The sequence below is a fragment of the Eurosta solidaginis genome, chromosome 3 (assembly GCF_040869045.1).
Source record: "Eurosta solidaginis isolate ZX-2024a chromosome 3, ASM4086904v1, whole genome shotgun sequence".
NCBI classification, from domain to species: Eukaryota; Metazoa; Arthropoda; class Insecta; order Diptera; family Tephritidae; genus Eurosta; species Eurosta solidaginis.
In genome coordinates this window covers 107,451,223-107,472,549 of record NC_090321.1, presented here as the reverse complement: position 1 = coordinate 107,472,549, position 21,327 = coordinate 107,451,223, and the positions used below count along the sequence as shown (strand labels likewise).

At 37.3% G+C, this 21,327-nt stretch overlaps 1 protein-coding gene across 6 annotated transcripts in view; it reads right to left on the bottom strand.

The window, feature by feature from the left end:
* The window catches only part of LOC137244225 (lysosome membrane protein 2), a 913,474-nt gene that overhangs the window by 630,234 nt on the left and 261,913 nt on the right, over positions 1-21,327 (bottom strand). For all 6 annotated transcript variants that reach the window (XM_067772921.1, XM_067772915.1, XM_067772918.1 and 3 more), the window contains one exon: positions 345-571. In XM_067772921.1, the coding sequence (XP_067629022.1) occupies positions 345-571 (227 nt within the window). The remainder of the gene's footprint in view (positions 1-344; positions 572-21,327) is intronic.

Genomic DNA, 21,327 nt, shown 5'->3' with positions numbered 1-21,327 from the left:
GTATTGTGCGAAAGTTGGAAGCCCACCGTGAATCGGCTGATTCAACCTTATCAGTGCAGTTTCAAACCTGGTAAGACTACCGCCGCCTAGATTTTCACTATGCGCGATATCTATGAAAGACCCAGCGAATATATAATTGACTCATATCACCTCTTCGCCGATTTAAAGCCGCCTTCGACAGCACGAAAGGGAGCTGCCTATATGCTGCTATGTCGGGCACACCAATGTAAGATTTCACTAACCTCATCTTCTTACAATCATTTAAGAAAATATATTCCATATTTAATACCCTTATGACGTATTACGTATACCGCTTTGCCCACTGGCAATGTACAAATACTTACGTATTAATGTTCCAAATTCTTTAGCTCCATCTTTTTCTTTGATCCCAGCTAATTCAAAAACAGCTCCAAATAAATCCTTATTTCCATTATTACAGCTTCTTTGAACAGATACAACTGAGCTTTTTCGAGAAAGAATTTTACTGTCGTTACGTTGTATGAAAAAGTCCTGGTTTGTTTCCTCATATGCTATGATTTCGCTAGTGTTTCGTTGGGGGTTTTTCTTTTTCCTGCAACAAGAAGATTTGATGAGTTCTATATAGGAGGCTTTTAAATTACACGCTACAAATTAAAGGGCTGCACCAATTCTTACTTATATTAAAAATTCGAAAGGTTGTGTGTGTTAAGTTTGTGACGCGTTCACGATTAAACTATAGAACCGATGCTCCTGAAATTTCGTACACTTATTTTACAGGAGCTCAGTATCTACTAGTTTTCATATGCCTATATTTAAAAAATCAGCCCCACTTCCTCTCTTCTCTCTCTATCCCTTACTACTTTATATCCCACATATTTTCTTATTCATGTCCATCCCTTATTGCATTTCTCACCCTCCCTCTGGCAACCCCCATTCCACTACCCCTAGCGTCTTAATTGTCTCATATATGGAATATCAACAACAAATACTGTATAGCTGCTTCAAATAACTGCGGAGATAAAGCGAATTCAAATTTTTACTGAAAGGGAGAGCGGCATCGCCCATCTTTGTATATCAAAGCAATATTAAAAAGGGGTTTTACAATTAAAATAAGTTATTCTAAGAGTATATTTCTGCCATGAAAAGCTTCTCCCAGAATATTCATCTGCCTTGCGGCTACCGTTCGAAGTAGGCATAAAACATGTTGTAGGTATGTCCCGTCCCGTCAAGTTTTAGGAAAAAATAAAAAATTAGTACGACTCAGATTGGAAGAGAAGCTCGGCCTGAAGGTAAATCGGGCCAATTATTTATTTTTTATTGAAATACTAATGGCTGGGGCCAAACAGTACAGACCTTTTGAACCATAACGAGCAAAACAAAATATTCATTTCTTTAAACGTTTTTGAAAATAATTTATAGTCAATTAGCTTGGACAAACGATATATAAACGTTTTCAAAATTTTACTTATTTTGAGTTTCGCGCAATTTTCGGCATCTTTTGGAAAGCTGGGGTTTAAATGAAAAGCCCAATTATAAGTTAAAACAAAAATTACAAAATTTAACTTATTCACTTTCTGCAAAATACTCATGAATGCAAGCCTATATTATTAAATTTGGCTCTCTTTTTATCACACAAAAAACAACGCTTCGACATTTTTATACTCAGCTGAGCAGAGCTCAAAGAGTATATTAACTTTGTTCGCATAACGGTAATCCGTAACGGCATAAACTAATCGAGATAGATATAGACTTCTATATATCAAAATGATCTGGGCGAAAAAAGAAATTAATTTAGCCATGTCCGTCCGTCCGTCCGTAAACACGATAACTTGGGTAAATTTTGACGTATCTTGATGAAATTTGGTACGTAAGTTCCTGGGCACTCATCTCAGATCCCTATTTAAAATTGTTGAATTCCTAATGCAACCCTGCAAACCAATCGTGCATTTCACTCAATTTCTATGTACTATGTATACTTTGTATATAAGGCTAATGTACTTTACAATAACTGAAGAGATTAGCTGTATAGACATCATACCACTTTATTGTAACAGTAAGTTGAAATAAAGTATTTAACCAGAACGGTCACGCGTTTTAATTCCGCTGCGCTTAAAATCTCACAATTAGTTATGGGCCCAGGGAGTAAAATCTGGTAAAATCTTTAATTCGGAAAAAATTAAAGACTAATTAAAGACAATTTGTTGTGTTTTTCGGTTGTTTTGCTTATCCGGTGTTAAAAGCAATAATCGCGGTATAATGGCGAATGTGTTATCGAATATTGAGAAGTTAAATAGTGATAATTATTCTACTTGGTGCATACAAATAAAAAGTTTGCTAATTACGTTAGATTTGTGGTCTGTTGTAGTGGATTCTCCTCCAGAAGCAGAGGAAGCAAAAACAGCATGGTTGATAAGTGATAGAAAAGCACTTGCAACTATCACTTTGAGCGTTAAACCTAGTGAGCTTATACACATAAAAAGCTGCGTTACAGCAAAAAGTGCTTGGGACGTTTTTAGCGGTCTTTACAAATCAGACACGGCATGTCGCAAAGTAAATTTGTTTAAAAAATTAATTCGCTTTAAATTTTCAAGTAGCGGTAAATTTTCGGTCCAATTAAAAGAATTTTTCTGTATAATAGACGATTTAAAGGAAGTTGGCATAACAATGGAAGACGATTTTTTATCCATTTTGCTCTTATGTTCGTTACCAGACGAAATGGAAAATTTTGTGGTGGCAATCGAAAGTAGGGACACATTGCCAAAGTTGGACAAACTCACAGCAAAAATATTGGAAGAAGAACAAAGACATGGCGACAAGAGCAGCGGTGGAGAAATAGTTTTTTCAGCAAACGAAGCGCGAAGACGGTACGGAGCTGGAAGTAGCAAAAATGTAAACAGCAGCAGAGGTGGTAGCGGTGATACCGGCATTGGAAGCGGCAAAGGTGCGAGCAGTGAAATCAGCGCAGGTGGTGGCAGAGGGTTTGGCAGCAGTAATGATACGAAGACAAGGCAGAAAGAAAATAGAAAAACTAACGAGCCAGGCAAATACAACAACGTTAAATGTTTTCGTTGTGGGCGGAGAGGGCACATACGCTCACAGTGCTCTTCTTCAGGTAACAATTCGTTGGTAGATGAAAAAGCTTGGTCATTATTTGAGAGAGATGGCGATTTCAGCGGAACTTGGATCATTGACAGCGGGGCGACGTCGCATATGTGCAAAAATGCAAATAGTTTTGTTTCGCTTGTTCCTCTTAAACATAAAATTATTTTAGCGTCGGGTTCGTGCATTTATGCAAAAGGAAAAGGCACGTTGGAATTAAAAACAAATTTTAAAACATGAAATTGCGAGATGTTTGGTATGTGCCTGATCTTCACTCAAATTTTTTTCTATCAGCAAAGCAAGTGAGGGTGGTAATGTCGTGACGTTTGCACAAAATAGCGCGGTTATAAAAAATAAAAACAAAGACACTATTTTGACTGCTAAATTGGAAAGCGGAATCTATGTAGCAAATGTATTAGCTAGTAAAACTATAGAAAGCGTAAATGCTGTTAGTGATGATGTGAGTGACTGGCATAGGCGGTTTGGCCACATAAATGCAAATGATTTAATAAAATTAACAAAAACAAATATGGTGAATGGTTTAACTCTAAAATTTCCTAAGAAAATTGACTGTTTTACATGTGCAGTTTGTAAAATCCATGGTAAGCCCTACGCAAGTTATGGTAAAGTTTATACGAAAGATGTCTTGGAGTTGGTGCATACAGACTTATGTGGACCGATAGGTATTAACTCGGTGGGTGGCGCATCATACTTCATGACATTTATAGACGATTATTCGCGATATACAGCGGTTTATTTTTTAAAAAACAAATCCGAAGCGTTTGAAATGCTTAAACTTTTTACTGCGATCGCGGAGAAGCAGACAGGCCGCAAAATAAAAATAATTCGTAGCGACAATGGGAAAGAATTTGTCAATTCCCAGGTCAAGAATTTTCTTAATGCGCGGGGTATTCGACACCAAACTACGGTTCCGTATAGTCCTCAACAAAACGGCATTGCTGAAAGGAAGGAAGATTTTGGAATCTGTAACGCCTTATGAAAGGTGGAATGGACGAAAGCCAAGCGTGTCACATTTTCGAACTTTTGGTTGCGATGCAGTGGTATTGCAAAAGGGTTCGAAGCCGCGTGGAAGTAAATTTTTGCCAAAGGGAATTAAACTAAAGTTCGTTGGTTATCATGCGTCAACAAAGGGGTATCGATTAATTAATTTGGAAACAAATCGAGTAACAATTGCACGCGATGTTATATTTTTTGAGAGGTCTTTTGAGACAAATTCAAGAGATGAGGAAAACCGGGAAGAACCATTTTTTATCAGCGAAGAATCATTTTTAAGCAAAAATAAACACGTAATGAGTGACGATACGGTTGAAGAAGATGAGGAATGCGACGGCGAAGAAAAAAAACAAGTAGATGAAGAAAAAGAAGTAGAAGAAGAAGAAGAGGAAGATACCGAGTCAGATTATGAAGAGGTAGCGATGGCTAACAATAAGCGAAAGCGAGGTAGGCCAAAAATCATTCGAACTGGGAGTGTAGGAAGACCAAGAAAGGTTTACTGCATGGAAGCTGATGCCGATTTGTTGAATAGTGTTGTTGACGATCCTAGAACGGTGAAAGAAGCATTAAACTCGTCAGAGGCGGAGAAATGGAAGGAAGCCATGAAGCTGGAATATGACTCGTTAATGCGTAATAGCACTTGGGACTTGGTAGACAAACCGGTCAATAAAAATATCATTGGTTGTAAATGGGTATTTACTATAAAACGGAAGCCCGATGGTACGGTTGAAAAATACAAGGCAAGATTAGTTGCATTGGGGTGTTCACAAAAGTACAATGTTGACTATAATGAAACATTTGCTCCGGTGGTACGTCATTCAACGATTCGTTTACTGTTGGCGTTAGCGGCAAAACACAAATTGGTTGTAAATTATGTGGACATTGTTGCAGCATACTTAAATGGGGATTTGGAAGAAACGGTTTACATGTATCAACCACCAACGTTCAAAGACGCAAATCATCCGAATAAAGTGTGCAGGCTCAGAAAGGCTTTGTACGGTCTGAAACAAGCTGGTCGTGAGTGGAACAGGAAAGTCACAGATATATTGTCGAAAATGGGGTTCTTGAGATGTAGGTCGGACCCATCCGTTTATATTCGTCGCGATAAAAACAATATTAATATCATCGGTCTATATGTCGACGATATGATAATAGCGAGTTCCAGTACACAAGAAATGCAGGCAGTTATCAAATCATTAAATGAGCACATCGAGGCGGTCGATCGTGGTCCAATATCTTTTTATCTTGGGATGGAAATTGAAAGATAGGGTGATCGTGGTGACATAACCATACATCAAAAGAGATACGTCGAGCAACTACTTCAGCAATGGGGCATGGCTGACTGTAAGCCAGCAGCAACTCCATGGGCACCGGGTACGGTTTTGCGAAAGTGCGACAAACAATGCGACGCGTTAGAAACAAAAACCTATCAGAGCTTAGTTGGTGGGCTCATGTATCTGGCTGTCATCTCTCGTCCAGATATTGCGCATATAGTTTCCAAACTGTCGCAATATAATTCGCATCCACATAAAGAGCATATGCAAGCTGCAAAATACGTGCTGAGATACCTAAAGAAAAATCCTGTCGGTAAATTAACTTTTTCTGCTAATTGTAAAAATTTTGTATGTTTCACAGATGCAGACTGGGGTTGCGATAGCGGCGATAGGAAATCCTTCACAGGATACCTTGTTCTAATGGCAGGCGGCGCTGTATCCTGGGAGTCTCGCAAACAGTCTGTGGTTGCCTTAAGTTCAATGGAGGCCGAATATATTGCGTTGTGTCAAGGTACTAAAGAGACGGTGTTCCTTCGTGGACTTTTAGGCGAGTTGGGCTATCATGAATATGCAGAAGGTCCTACGTCAATTTTGTGTGACAATCAAAGCGCGAAGTTCATGGTAAAAAATCCAATGGTGCAAAAGCGAAGCAAACATATCGACATTCGCTATCACTATATCCGTGAAATGTATGAATGCGGGCATATCGAAGTGGAATATGTACCAACAAATGAGAATGCAGCGGACATACTTACGAAACCATTGGGAAAGCAGAAGCATATTTATAATTGCAAATTAATGAACTTAAATATTTAAATTTGAAAGTTTCATGCACAAATTTGGTTTGAAGGGGCGTTTGTTGAATTCCTAATACAACCCTGCAAACCAATCGTGCATTTCACTCAATTTCTATGTACTATGTATACTTTGTATATAAGGCTAATGTACTTTACAATAACTGAAGAGATTAGCTGTATAGACATCATACCACTTTATTGTAACAGTAAGTTGAAATAAAGAGTTTAACCAGAACGGTCACGCGTTTTAATTCCGCTGCGCTTAAAATCTCACAAAAATGAACGAAATCGGACTACAAGCACGCCCACTTTTTCGATATCGAAAATTTCGAAAAACCGAAAAAGTGCGATAATTCATTACCAAAGATGGATAAAGCGATGAAACTTGGTAGGTATGTTGACGTTATGACGCAAAACAGAAAATTAGTAAAATTTTGGACAACGGGCGTGGCACCGCCCACTTTTAAAAGAAGGTAATTTAAAAGTTTTGCAAGCTGTAATTTGGCAGTCGTTGAAGATATCATGATGAAATTTGGCAGGCACGTTACTGCTATTACTATATGTGCGCTAAATAAAAAATGGCAAAATCGGATGACGAACACGCCCACTTAAAAAAAAATTTTTTTTTAAGTCAAATTTTAACAAAAAATTTAATATCTTTACTCCTTTACAACTCCAGTAATGATATGGTGCAACAAAATACAAAAATAGAAGAAAATTTCAAAATGGGGGTGGCTCCGTCCTTTTTCATTTAATTCGTCTAGAATACTTTTAATGCCATAAGTCGAACAAACATTTAGCAATCCTTGTGAAACTTGGTAGCGACATAGAAACTATGACGCTAACTTTTTCTGTGAGAATGGGCGAAACCGGTTGAAGCCACGCCCATTTTTTATACACAGTCGACCTTCTGTCCTTCCGCTCTGCCATTAACACGGTAACTTGAGCAAAAATCGATATATCTTTACTAAACTTAGTTCACGTACTTATCTGAACTCACTTTATCTTGGTGTTAAAAATGGCCGAAATCCGACTATGACAACGCCCATTTTTCCGATATCGAAAATTACGAAAAATTAAAAAATTTCCATAATTCTATACCAAATATGAAAAAAGATATGAAACATGGTAATTGGAATCGTTTGTTGATGCAAAATATAACTTTAGAAAAACTTTGTGAAATGGGTGTGACACCTACCATATTAAGTAGAAGAAAATGAAAAAGTTCTGCAGGGCGAAATCAAAAGCCCTTGGAATCGTGACCTGAATACTGTTCGTGGGATTACATATATAAATAAATTAGCGGTACCCGACAGATGATGTTCTGGGTCACCCTGGTCCACATTTTCATCGATATCTCGAAAATGCCTTCACATATATAACTAAGGGCCGCTCCCTTTTAAAACCCTCATTAATACCTTTAATTTGATACCCATATCCTACAAACTCATTTTAGTCACCCCTGGTCCACCTTTATGGCGATATCTCGAAAAGGCGGCCACCTATAGAACTCAGACCCACTCCCTTTTAAAATACCCATTAACACCTTTCATTTGGTACCCATATCGTACAAACACATTCTAGAGTAACCCCTGGTCCACCTTAATTTAAAAATTTAGGTTAAGTACACATTGTTAATTAATGCAATCTAATTTTTAAGTTTTTGAACTAGGCTCTTAGAGTCGTAATAAATAAATAAATATATATATAATATACCTTTATGGCGATATCTCGAAAAGGCGTCCACCTATAGAAATAAGGCCCACTCCCTTTTAAAATACTCATTAACACCTTTCATTTGATACCCATATCGTACAAACACATTCTAGAGTGACCTCTGGTCCACCTTTATGGCGATATCCCGAAATGGCGTCCACCTATAGAACTATGGCCTACTCTCTTTTAAAATACTCTTTAATACCTTCCATTTGAAACCCATGCCATACAAACACATTCCAGAGTTACCCTAGGTTCATTCTGCTAAATGGAGATTTTCCCTTATTTTGTCTCCAGAGCTCTCAGTTGAGTATGTAATGTTCAGTTACACCCGAACTTAGCCTTTCTTACTTGTTGATATTAAATTTACTTATAACAGCTGAAAATCTTACGACCGCGAACTAGATTTGTTTTCAATTTATGTCATTCGTGGCGGCTACGCATATTTTGTAACTGTTAATTCTGTGCATGAGAATTTCGCAGTTGTCAGGTGGCATTATTTGCTTGTTTTTGTCGCTTTTTGGTCACTAAGGGCTCATTTACATACGTATATCTGCGCACTCAGCACTAATCGGTAATGCTATTCTGCGGAGTTCTTAAAAAAATAAAAATTGTATAATACTAATGGAAAACAAAAACTTACTCTTTCATTTGGAGAGCGAAATAGCCTAATGTACAATATTGATAGAAGCAAGACGGTTTGTTGAAATAAACATATATTTAATCCTTTTTTTAAAAAAATTTAACGACAGCCTTGAGATTTTGTTTCCCTCTCTCGTTGTATATCTGTACTGTAATGTTTGACAGCCGGCACAGTTCAGTAGTAGTGATATATAAGTATTGCATATCGCTTCCCCGGTTCAATAATGACGCAGTTTTGGTGAAGCAAGTTTCAATATTTGCATCAACTAGAAAAATGTGCGAATGCAATAACGACGCAAGTGGTATAGCGCGGAAACTATTTGTAATACAATTATAAAATTTATACACAGCAACGATTAGTACTCTTTAAAGCTTTTGTGCGCGTTATCTCGAAACTTTAAAATTGACATTTACGTCATTATTGAACCGGGGAAGCGATATATGGTTTATAATAATTGCAACGCAAACATATTGTGACGTATATTAGTGACACTAAGTGATACCCACATCACTAGTCTGATGCTAAGTAAATGAAGCCACAACAACAATAAAGCAGGCAGTCATTTGTATCTACATAAATGGTTCAATCATTATGTCTACACATATGTACGTACACGCAGCGGAGAGAAAACGCATAAACACTTGCATATATCTTATCTGAGATGTAATAATTTGTGCAAGTAACACTCACATATACACGCGCATATGAGAAGCTATAAACGTAGTTATAGTTGGCCACCGTGGTGTGATGGCAGCGTGCTCCACCTACCACACCGTATGCCCTGGGTTCGCACCCCGGGCAAAGCAACATCAAAATTTTAGAAATAAGGTTTTTCAATTAGAAGAAAATTTGTCTAAACGGGGTCGCCCCTCGGCAGTGTTTGGCAAGCGCTCCGAGTGTATTTCTGCCATAAAAAGCTCTCAGTTAAAACTCATTTGCCTTGCAGATGCCGTTCGGAGTCGGCATAAAACATGTAGGTCCCGTCCGGTCAATTTGTAGGGAAAATCAAGAGGAGCACGACGCAAATTGGAAGAGAAGCTCAGCCTTATATCTCTTCGGAAGTTTTCGCGCCTTACATTTATTTATTTAGTTGGTAATTTTATAGCTGCTAACTAACTAGTGAATTCTAGAATAGAATCACCTAGAAATATGTTAACGAGGAAACCAAACACTATAAAAGCAGCGAAAGTTGAGGCACGAAAATCAGTTTGAAGTTATTTGTTCAGCAGTTTAGTGCTTCGAACGTTAGCAGAAGGTTGCAAATAAGCAGAATTGCAGTAAATTCGTTACAATATTTACGTTCCCACAGCAAGACACGTGCGTTACATGAGCTGCCTTTAGTAAATACGCCACGATAATTTACTATGTACATACGTTTTGGTCGCTCATGGAATGTGTATGTACATATGTTTAGTATGTACGAACTTTAGTGAATAAGAAATTGTTTAGAATAATTTAGCATAAATAAGCCGAAAATTATTTCAATAAAAACACTTACACTTGGTGCTGCAACCCGGCACCACACAAACTTCTTTGAGTTTTACTTCCATTTATTCCAAACTTTTCTTACATTTATTTCAAACTTTACATAGCGATCCTGCCATTAAAAATCCTGACCTGCTGAAATAAAAGGCAGACTCCCTTTAAAGTCCTCCCAGATATTTCCAGATCTACGGAATATGGCAGAATCCCACTAAAAATCATGAGCTGCTGAAATAAAAGGCATAATCCCTTTAAAGTCCTCCCAGGTCATGCCAGATTTGCGGAATAACGCAGAATCCCTGAGCTGTGGAAATAAAAGCATAAACAGGGTGGGAAAAAAATCCCGCAGCAAGGGTGAACAACAAATTTATGAGGACGAAATTTATTTGGAATCAGGAATCCCGCAGCATAAACAGGGTGGAATAAAAAAATAAAATAAAATCCCGCAGCAAGGTTGAACAACAAATTTATGAGGACAAAATTTATTTGGCATCAGTAACCCCTCAACATAAACAGGGTGGAATAAAAAAAAACAAGTAAGGGCGGGACTGTCTTCGGCTGTGCCGAAGACTTCATACCTTTCATGAATGGGGCTGAATAATAAAAACTTATCCCGTTCGTAATCTCCAAATAATCGGATGTATAAGATAAGAAATATATAGATGTACATACCTAAACGATTTTTAAGATAAATATAAAATAAAAAATGGCAAAAACCCTTCTTATCTGAACGATCGGTTGTATTGGATATATATTATATATAACTGTGATCGAAATGATTTTTACAGGAAATCTTCTATGATATATTAGAATATAAATCACCAAGTTTCACGTTTTTATATTGGAAAACTAAGGGAGAAATGGCCAAAAATCTTTCTATCTAAACGATCGGTTGTATGAGATAGGTATATACTTTATACATACATATAGCTCCGATCAAAGTGATTTTTTCAGGAAATCTTCTATGATATATTAGAATGAATATCACAAAGTTTAACGTTTTTATATTGGAAATTAAGGGAGAAATGGCTAAAAATCTTTCTATCTGAACGATCGGTTGTATGGGATATATATTATATATAGCTCCGATCGAAATGATTTTTTCATGAAATCTTTTGTGGTATATTAGAATAAATATCACCACGTTTAACGTTTTTATATTGGAAATTAAGGGAGAAATTGCCAAAAATCTTTCTATCTGAACGATCGGTTGTATGGGATATATATTATATATAGCTCCGATCGAAATGATTTTTACAGGAAATCTTCTATGATATATTAGAATATATATCACCAATTTTCACGTTTATACTTTTTAAATTGCGGCAGGAATGACCAAAATCGTTTTATCTGAACGATCGGTTGTATGGGAGATATATGTTATAGTGGTCCGATCCTACCGGATCCAAAAAATGTCTAATATAATACAAAAATACATCCTTGTGCCAAATTTCATTGAGATATCTCAAAATTTAAGGGACTAGTTTGCGTTCAAACAAACAGACGGACAGACGGACGGACAGACGGACATGGCTATATCAACTCAGTTCGCCGCCATGATCAGTTCGGTATACTTAATGGTGAGTCTATTTTCTATATTTCTCAACGTTACAAACATCGGACCAAAGTTAATATACCATTTCATGTTCATGAAAGGTATAATAAAATCCCGCAGCACGGGTGAACAACAAATTTCTGAGGACGAAATTTATTTGAAATCAGTAATCCCGCAGCATAAACAGGGTGGAAGAAAAAAAAATCCGCAGCAAGGGTGAACAACAAATTTATGAGGACGAAATTTATTTGGAAACACCACTTAATTATAGTTAGCCGTATGAATTTATAATATTTCCCATTACTTTCTAGAAGCTTTTGGCTATGGGCAAAAAATAGATTTCTGCCAATAGATTTAAGTAAAATTAATACTGTTCAAATGAATGAGCAAACAGATATAAGTAATTAGTCAGGAAGAATTTGACGCAATATTTTTGCGTTGCAGTAATTTAGCTCTAGAGAAAGAAAAAAAGCAGGCACAAGAACAACCAATAGCTATAGGACAGTTAGACAGAGCCCTAAGGCTGTAACGATAGAAGAATATAGACGTAGGACAAAACAAGTAAAGATAGAGGAACCAAAGATTCCAAAGCCAAGCAAAATTAAAAGAAAGAGAGGAGGAAGAAGATTCAACTATGGCTGTAGCCATATTATTTCAAAGAATTAATCTTTCAACAAGCACGGAAGAAAGAATCCGCTTAAAAAATAAGATTAGGCAATTAAAAGAACTATAAAAGGATTTTTTTTTTAAACGAACATTCTTATATTTAATTTACAATATCGACCAAGAACCCAATCACTTGGCTTGAGAACAAAATAGAAAAAAGAGACTGAAAAAAGGAATTACAGTGGTTGAAAGGATTTTGGAAGGATATTGGAATGACTAGGGAGCCAAATATTGAGGATATTATTAATCATACTACTAGAATCGAGGAAACCAGACGCATGATGATAATGTATAACCTTACAGATCATAAATTAAGATAAATTCAAAAAAAAAAAACACAAAAAAAGAAGGAGCAAAATCTTTGTATATATCTTTTTGACAATGGTAAGCAAAGAATCAAAAGTCACTAATCCATATGCTAACGTGGTAAACACGGTTCAAATAATAGACCACACTGAAGCATTGGAAATCATAAAAATTTACCTCCTAGTTATTGTCGTTATTAGCGCTGTGAACTTATTTTTGAGATGATATTCAACACATAACAATATTTTTTGAAATAAGTACAAGAGCCGAGCAGACGGTCTGGACAAAGTCTAAATTCAGAAAAAAAAATCTGTTACTCAATGTACATAAATGGGTTAATGGGAAACTCTTCTCAACACACTTGTGGAAGTAAAGACTTTGGCAGAAAAGTCTAATAAACACATTAATAACAAGTAAGGAAGGTTAATTTCGGGTGTAACCGAACATTACATACTCAGTTGCGAGCTATGGTGACAACATAAGGGAAAATAACCATGTAGGAAAATGAACCGAGGGAAACCCTGGAATGTGTTTGTATTAAATATGTGTATCAAACGAAAGGCATTAAAGAGTATTTTATGAGGGAGTGGGCCATAGTTCTATAGGTGGACGCCATTTAGGGATATAGCCATAAAGGTGGATCAGGGTTGACCCTAGAATGCGTTTGTACGATATGGGTATCAAATGAAAGGTATTAATGAGTATTTTAAAAGGGCGTGGACCTAAGTTCTATAGATGGACGCCTTTTCGAGATATCGCCGTAAAGATGGACCAGGGGTGACTCTAGAATGCGTTTGCACAATATGGGCATCAAACGAAAGGTGTTAATGAGTATTTTAAAAGGGAGTGGGCCTTAGTTCTATAGGTGGACGCCGTTTCGAGATATCGTCATAAAGGTGGACCAGGGGTGACTCTAGAATGCGTTTGTACGATATGGGTATCAAATGAAAGGTGTTAATGAGTATTTTAAAAGGGAGTAATCCTTAGTTCCATAGGTGGATGCCGTTTCGAGATATCGCCATAAAGGTGGACCAGGGGTGACCCTAGAATTTGTTTGTACAATATGGGCATCAAACGAATGGTGTTAATGAGTATTTTAAAAGGGAGTGGGCCTTAGTTCTATAGGTGGTCGCCTTTTCGAAATATCGCCATAAATGTGGACCAGGGGTGACTCTAGAATGCGTTTGTACGATATGGATATCAAATTAAAGGTATTAATGAGTATTTTAAAAGGGAGTAATCCTTAGTTCCATAGGTGGACGCCGTTTCGAGATATCGCCATAAAGGTGGACCAGGGGTGACCCTAGAATTTGTTTGTACGATATGGGTATCAAAAGAAAGGTGTTAATGAGTATTTTAAAAGGGAGTAATCCTTAGTTCCATAGGTGGACGCCGTTTCGAGATATCGCCATAAAGGTGGACCAGGCGTGACCCTAGAATTTGTTTGTACAATATGGGTATCAAAAGAAAGGTGTTAATGAGTATTTTAAAAGGGTGTGGGGCTTAGTTCTATAGGTGGACACCTTTTCGGAATATCGCCACAAAGGTGGACCAGGGGTGACTCTAGAATGTGTTTGTACGATATGGGTATCAAATTAAAGGTATTAATGAGGGTTTTAAAAGGGAGTGGTGGTTGTTGTATAGGTGGTCGCATTTTCGAGATATCGCGATAAAGGTGGACCAGGGGTGACCCTAGAATTTGTTTGTACAATATGGGCATCAAAAGAAAGGTGATAATGAGTATTTTAAAAGGGAGTATTCCTTAGTTCCATAGGTGGACGCCGTTTCGAGATATCGCCATAAAGGTGGAGCAGGGGTGACCCTAGAATTTGTTTGTACAATATGGGTATCAAAAGAAAGGTGTTAATGAGTATTTTAAAAGGGTGTGGGGCTTAGTTCTATAGGTGGACGCCTTTTCGAGATATCGCCATAAAGGTGGACCAGGGGTGACTCTAGAATGAGTTTGTACGATTTGGGTATCAAATTAAAGGTATTAATGAGAGTTTTAAAAGGGAGTGGTGGTAGTTGTGTATGTGAAGGCGTTTTCCAGATATCGACCAAAATGTGGACTAGGGTGACCCCGAACATTATCGGTTGGATACCGCTAATTTATTTATATATGTAATACCTGGCAAGATTTTAAGGGTGTTTTATTTCGCCCTGCAGAACTTTTTCATTTTCTTCTACTTAATATGGTAGGTGTCACAACCATTTTATAAAATTTTTTCTAAAGTTATATTTCGCGTCAATAAAACAATCCAATTACCTTACCATGTTTCATCCCTTTTTTCGTATTTGGTATAGAATTATGGCATTTTTTTCATTTTTCGCAATTTTCGATATCGAAAAAGTGGTCGTGGTCATAGTCGGATTTCGTTCATTTTTCATACCAAGATAAAGTGGGTTCCGATAAGTACGTGAACTGAGTTTAGTAAAGATATATCGATTTTTGCTCAAGTTATCGTGTTAACGGCCATGCGGAAGGACAGACGGACGACTGTGGATAAAAACTGGGCGTGGCATCAACCGATATCGCCCATTTTCACAGAAAACAGTTAGCGCCATAAAATCTATGCCCCTACCAAATTTCAAAAGGATTGGTTAATTTTTGTTCGATTTATGGCATTAAAAGTATCCTAGACAAATTAAATGAAAAAGGGCGGAGCCACGCCCATTTTTAAATTTTCTTTTATTTTTGTATTTTGTTGCACCATATCATTACTGGAGTTGAATCTTGACATAATTTACTTATATACTGTAAAGATATTAAATTTTTTGTTAAAATTTTACTTTAAAAAAATTTTTTTTTTAAAAGTGGGCGTGGTCCTTCTCCGATTTTGCTAATTTTTATTAAGCGTACATGCAGTAATAGGAGTAACGTTCCTGCCAAATTTCATCATGATATCTTCAACGACTGCCAAATTACAGCTTGCAAAAGTTTTAAATTACCTTCTTTAAAAAGTGGGCGGTGCCACGCCCATTGTCCAAAATTTTACTAATTTTATATTTTGCGTCATAAGTTCAACTCATCTACCAAGTTTCATCGCTTTATCGGTCTTTTGTAATGAATTATCGCACTTTTTCGGTTTTTCGAAATTTTCGATATCGAAAAAGTGGGCGTGGTTATAGTCCGATATCGTTCATTTTAAATAGCGATCTGAAATGAGTGCTCAGGAACCTACATACCAAATTTCATCAAGATACCTCAAAATTTACTCAAGTTATCGTGTTAACGGACGGACGGACGGACGGACATGGCTCAATCAAATTTTTTTTCGATCCTGATTATTTTGATATATGGAAGTCTATATCTATCTCGATTCCTTTATATATGTACAACCAACCGTTATCCAATCAAACTTAATATACTCTGTGAGCTCTGCTCAACTGAGTATAAAAATACAACAATACAAACTGTAACTGTTTTGAAGCATCTCAACATAATATTAAAGTCGTTGAAAACATAGGCAAGGCTATACACGAGATATGTAGCCAATTAACAGCCAGTCATCAGCTGGAAGTACAACAAATTTTTTCAGTCTTAGGGATAAATTGGTGTCCTCACTAGATATATTGAGGCGTCGCACTATGACGCCTTTTGAGTTTTTTCTTTGCAAAACTCATGAAACTAATGAAGATATTTAAAAGATTTATACTGGACCGGAAGCTAATTATTTAGACTTTGGATAATTGCAAATACAGGGTACCAGAGTAACAGGGTGCTTCACAATAACTCGTCAAAATTGAAAAATTTTAGAAAAAAAAATTTGTTAAAAACCTAAGGGCAAACATTCAAATTTGTTTATGAGGATATATTTGAACATGAAATCAGATAAACTTATGATATATATGAAGGATGTGGCTCTACCCACTTATGATTAAAAGTTTTGTCTTAGTAGCAAGGTTATCAATCTCCACCAAACTTGATGGAAGCATTACTTCTTTTAAGATGTTATCTTAATATATAACAAGTAAGGAAAGCTAAGTTCGGGTGTAACCTAACATTACATACTCAGTTGAGAGCTATGGAGACAAAATAAGGGAAAATCACCAAGTAGGAAAATGAACCTAGGGTAACCCTGGAATGTGGTTGTATGACATGTGTATCAAACGGAAGGTATTAAAGAATATTTTAAGAGAGAGTAGGCCATAGTTCTATGGATGGACGCCATTTAGGGATATCGCCATAAAGGTTGACCAGGGCTGACTCTAGAATTTGTTTGTACGATATGGGTATCAAATGAAAGGTGTTACTTAGCATATTAAGAGGGAGCGGGCCTTAGGTCTATAGGTGGACCCTTTTCGAGATATTGCCATTAAGGTGGGCCAGGGGTGACTCTAGAATGTGTTTGCACGATATGGGTATCAAATAAAAGGTGTTACTGAGCATTTTAAGAGGGAGCGGGCCTTAGGTCTATATGTGGACCCTTTTCGAGATATTGCCATTAAGGTGGGCCAGGGGTGACTCTAGAATGTGTATGTACGATATGGGTATCAAATGAAAGGTGTTACTGAGCATTTTAAGAGGGAGCGGGCCTTAGCTCTATAGGTGGACCCTTTTCGAGATATTGCCATTAAGGTGGGCCAAGGGTGACTCTAGTATGTGTTTGACCGATATGGGTATCAAATGAAAGGTGTTACTGAGCATTTTAAGAGGGAGCGGGCCTTAGCTCTATAGGTGGACCCTTTTCGAGATATTGCCATTAAGGTGGGCCAGGGGTGACTCTAGAATGTGTTTGCACGATATGGGTATCAAATGAAAGGTGTTAACGAGTATTTTAAAAGGGAGTGTGCCTTAGTTGTATATGTGAAGGCGTTTTCGAGATATCGCCATAAAGGTGGACCAGGGTGACTCTAGAATGTGTTTGCACGATATGGGTATCAAATGAAAGGTGTTACTTAGCATATTAAGAGGGAGCGGGCTTTAGGTCTATAGGTGGACCCTTTTCGAGATATTGCCATTAAGGTGGGCCAGGGGTGACTCTAGAATGTGTTTGCACGATATGGGTATCAAATGAAAGGTGTTACTGAGCATTTTAAGAGGGAGCGGGCCTTAGGTCTATATGTGGACCCTTTTCGAGATATTGCCATTAAGGTGGGCCAGGGGTGACTCTAGAATGTGTATGTACGATATGGGTATCAAATGAAAGGTGTTACTGAGCATTTTAAGAGGGAGCGGGCCTTAGCTCTATAGGTGGACCCTTTTCGAGATATTGCCATTAAGGTGGGCCAAGGGTGACTCTAGTATGTGTTTGACCGATATGGGTATCAAATGAAAGGTGTTACTGAGCATTTTAAGAGGGAGCGGGCCTTAGGTCTATATGTGGACCCTTTTCGAGATATTGCCATTAAGGTGGGCCAGGGGTGACTCTAAAATGTGTTTGTACGATATGGGAATCAAATGAAAGTTGTTAATGAGTATTTTAAAAGCGAGTGGGCCTTCGGTGTATAGGTGGACGCCTTTTCGAGATATCGCCATAAAGGTGGACCAAGGGTGACTCTAGAATGTTTGTACGACATGGGTATCAAAGAAAAGGTGTTACTGAACATTTTAAGAAGGAGTGAAGACGAGATATCGCCATAAAGGTGGACCAGGGGTGACTCTAGAATGTTTGTACGATATGGGTATCAAAGGAAAGGTGTTACTGATCATTTTAAGAAGGAGTGGGCCTTAGGTCTATAGGTGGACGCCTTTTCGAGATATCGCCATTAAGGTGGGCCAGGGGTGACTCTAAAATGTGTTTGTACGATATGGGTATCAAAGGAAAGGTGTTACTGAGCATTTTAAAATGGAGTGATCCTTAGTTCTATTGGAGAACGCCTCTTCGAGATATCGCAAAAGGTGGGCCAGGGGTGACTCTAGAATATGTTTGTACAATATGTGTATGAAATGAACGGTGCTAATGGGTATTTTAAAAGGGAGTGGGCCTTAGTTCTATATGTGGACGCCTTTTCCAGATATCGCCATAAGGGTGGACCAGGGGTGACCGTATAATGTGTTTTTGCGATATGGGTATCAAATTAAAGGTATTAATGAGGGTTTTAAAAGCAAGTGGCCCTTAGATGTATATGTGAAGCCGTTTTCGCGATATCGACCAAAATGTGGACCAGGGTGATCCAGAAAATCATCTGTCGGGTACAGCTAATTTATTTATATATGCAATACCACGAAAAGTATTCCTGCCAAGATTCCAAGGGCTGTTGATTTCGCCCTGCAGAACTTTTTCATTTTCTTCTACTTAACATGGTAGGTTCCACACCCATTTTACAAAGTTTTTTCTAAAGTTATATTTTGCGTCAATAAACTAAATTACCATGCTTCATCCCTTTTTTCGTATTTGGTATAGAGTTATGGCATTTTTTTCATTTTTCGTAATTTTCGATATCGAAAAAGTGAGCGTGGTCATGGTCGGATTTCGGCCATTTTTTTCACCAATACAAAGTGAGTTCAGATAAGTACGTGAACTGAGTTTAGTAAAGATATATCGATTTTTGCAAAAGTTATCCTGTTAGCGGCCGAGCGGAAGGACAGACGGTCGATTGTGTACAAAAACTGGGCGTGGCTTCAACCGATTTCGCCCTTTTTCACAGAAAACAGTTATCGTCCTAGAATCTAAGCCTCTACCAAATTTCACAAGGATTGGTAAATTTTTGTTCGACTTATGGCATTAATCCTAGACAAATTAAATGAAAAAGGGTGGAGCCACGTTCATTTTGAAATTTTCTTTTAATTTTGTATTTTGTTGCAACATATCATTACTGGAGTTGAATGTTGACATAATTTACTTATATTCTGTAAAGATATTAACTTTTCTTTTAAAATTTGAATTTAAAAAAAATTTCTTTTAAAAAGTGGGCGTGGTCGTTCTCCGATTTTGCTAATTTTTATTAACCAGACATGTAGTAATAAGAGTAATGTTCCTGCCAAATTTCATCATGATATCTTCAACGCCAAATTACAGCTTGCAAAACTTCTAAATTACATTCTTTTAAAAGTGGTCGGTGCCACGCCCATTGTCCAAAATTTTACTAGTTTTCTATTCTGCGTCATAAGTTCAACTCACCTACCAAGTTTCATTGCTTAATCGGTATTTGGTAATGAATTATCGCACTTTTTCGATTTTTCGAAATTTTTGGATATCGAAAAAGTGGGCGTGGTTATTGTCCGATATCGTTCATTTTAAATAACGATCTGAGCTGAGTGCCCAGGAACCTGCATACCTCAAAATTCACTCAAGTTATCGTGTTAACGGACAGACGGACGGACGGACATGGCTCAATCGAATTTTTTTCGATACTGATGATTTTGATATATGGAAGTCTATATCTATCTCGATTCCTTTATACCTGTACAACCAACCGTTATCCAATCAAATTTAACATACTCTGTGAGCTCTGCTCAACTATAGACTCCTAAACTCCTGAACCGACTTTGAATTTGTTTTGCACCCCGTGTGCAGTTTGATCTAACTTGAGAGATAGGATAGGTTATATCTCAGTTTATAGTCGCAATATTATTTTACTGCAAATTTTTTTATTTGTTTATAAGTAATAATAAAATGTTACGTATACGCAGTGGTGCACCTCTTTTCAGTTGGTATGGATATGTTTGTGCACGTGCTTATTTAACTTTATATATATATATATATAGTACATCACCAGGGCCGGCGAGAGGGGGGCCCGGGGTTTCTGACCGGGCCCGCGATTTGAGGTACTAAGAAATTTTTTTTAATTCAGGAGAGTCTTTAGTTGTTCCATGTGCAATTTTTAAACCGAATTTCAAAAGCAACGAATATCTGCATTTCGTTTTAATATTATAGTGAAGTGTGAAAAATAAAAATCTATATATTAAAAGGAAGGCTAAAATGAGTGTTAGTTGGTTGCCGGTGTTTGAAGAGTCGCGTCAGTCGATTTTGTTCAAACATACCTATTTACATACTTCCTGTTCGATTTGCCTCAAATTTGGTATATAAATTTGCCTATATTAGTAATATTATTATTTACGATCCTTTTTTCCGGGAAGTAGACCAGAGACGGACTGGGACTGGGACTAGGAGTGGGACTGGGACTGGGACTGGAACAAAATACATACCACCCTCTGGGACAGGCAATAAGGGATGAAGAAGAATGAGAAGAACTTGAGAGAAGAGAAAAGAGAGAAGGAAAAGGAGACTGAGAAAGAGATAGAATGAGACGGAGATAGAGATAGATGAAGCGAAAAAGACGGAGGGGGAGTGAAGAAAAGGATTAGGAATAGGTGAAGAGGGCGGGAGGGCAGAGATAGACGGAAAAAGCTCATTAAAATGTATGCAGATAGGCCAAATTTAGGGCAGAACAACGTCTGCCATGTCTTCTAGTACTCTTATAAAAGTGAAATGTGTACGCTAAGGGATAAGTATATAAACATTGCTTGAAAATTCATTGTATAAAATTACTTAAATATTTTTGGTCGGTCCCAACGTCATATGAAAAAGCGATAGAAATAAACGTTGATGCCTTATTAATGGAAATTCAACCCGATTTAGAGTAAACTACAAAAACTGAAATTCTTCATAAAAATTCCCAAACAGAAAACGACAAAATGTCACAAACAGTTATCGAATTTTTAAAGACAGCTTCGTCAATTCTGCCAGAATTTGATTGTAAAGCCGAGAACTGCATAGTTTCTTGGATGCTTTAGATATCCTAGCACAAATTAGAATACCCATGAGGCTATAGCAGTTTCGATGGTAAAACAAAGCTGAAAGGAACGGCTAGAAACCTGTTAGGAACTGAAAGCTCCATTGAAGCGATAAA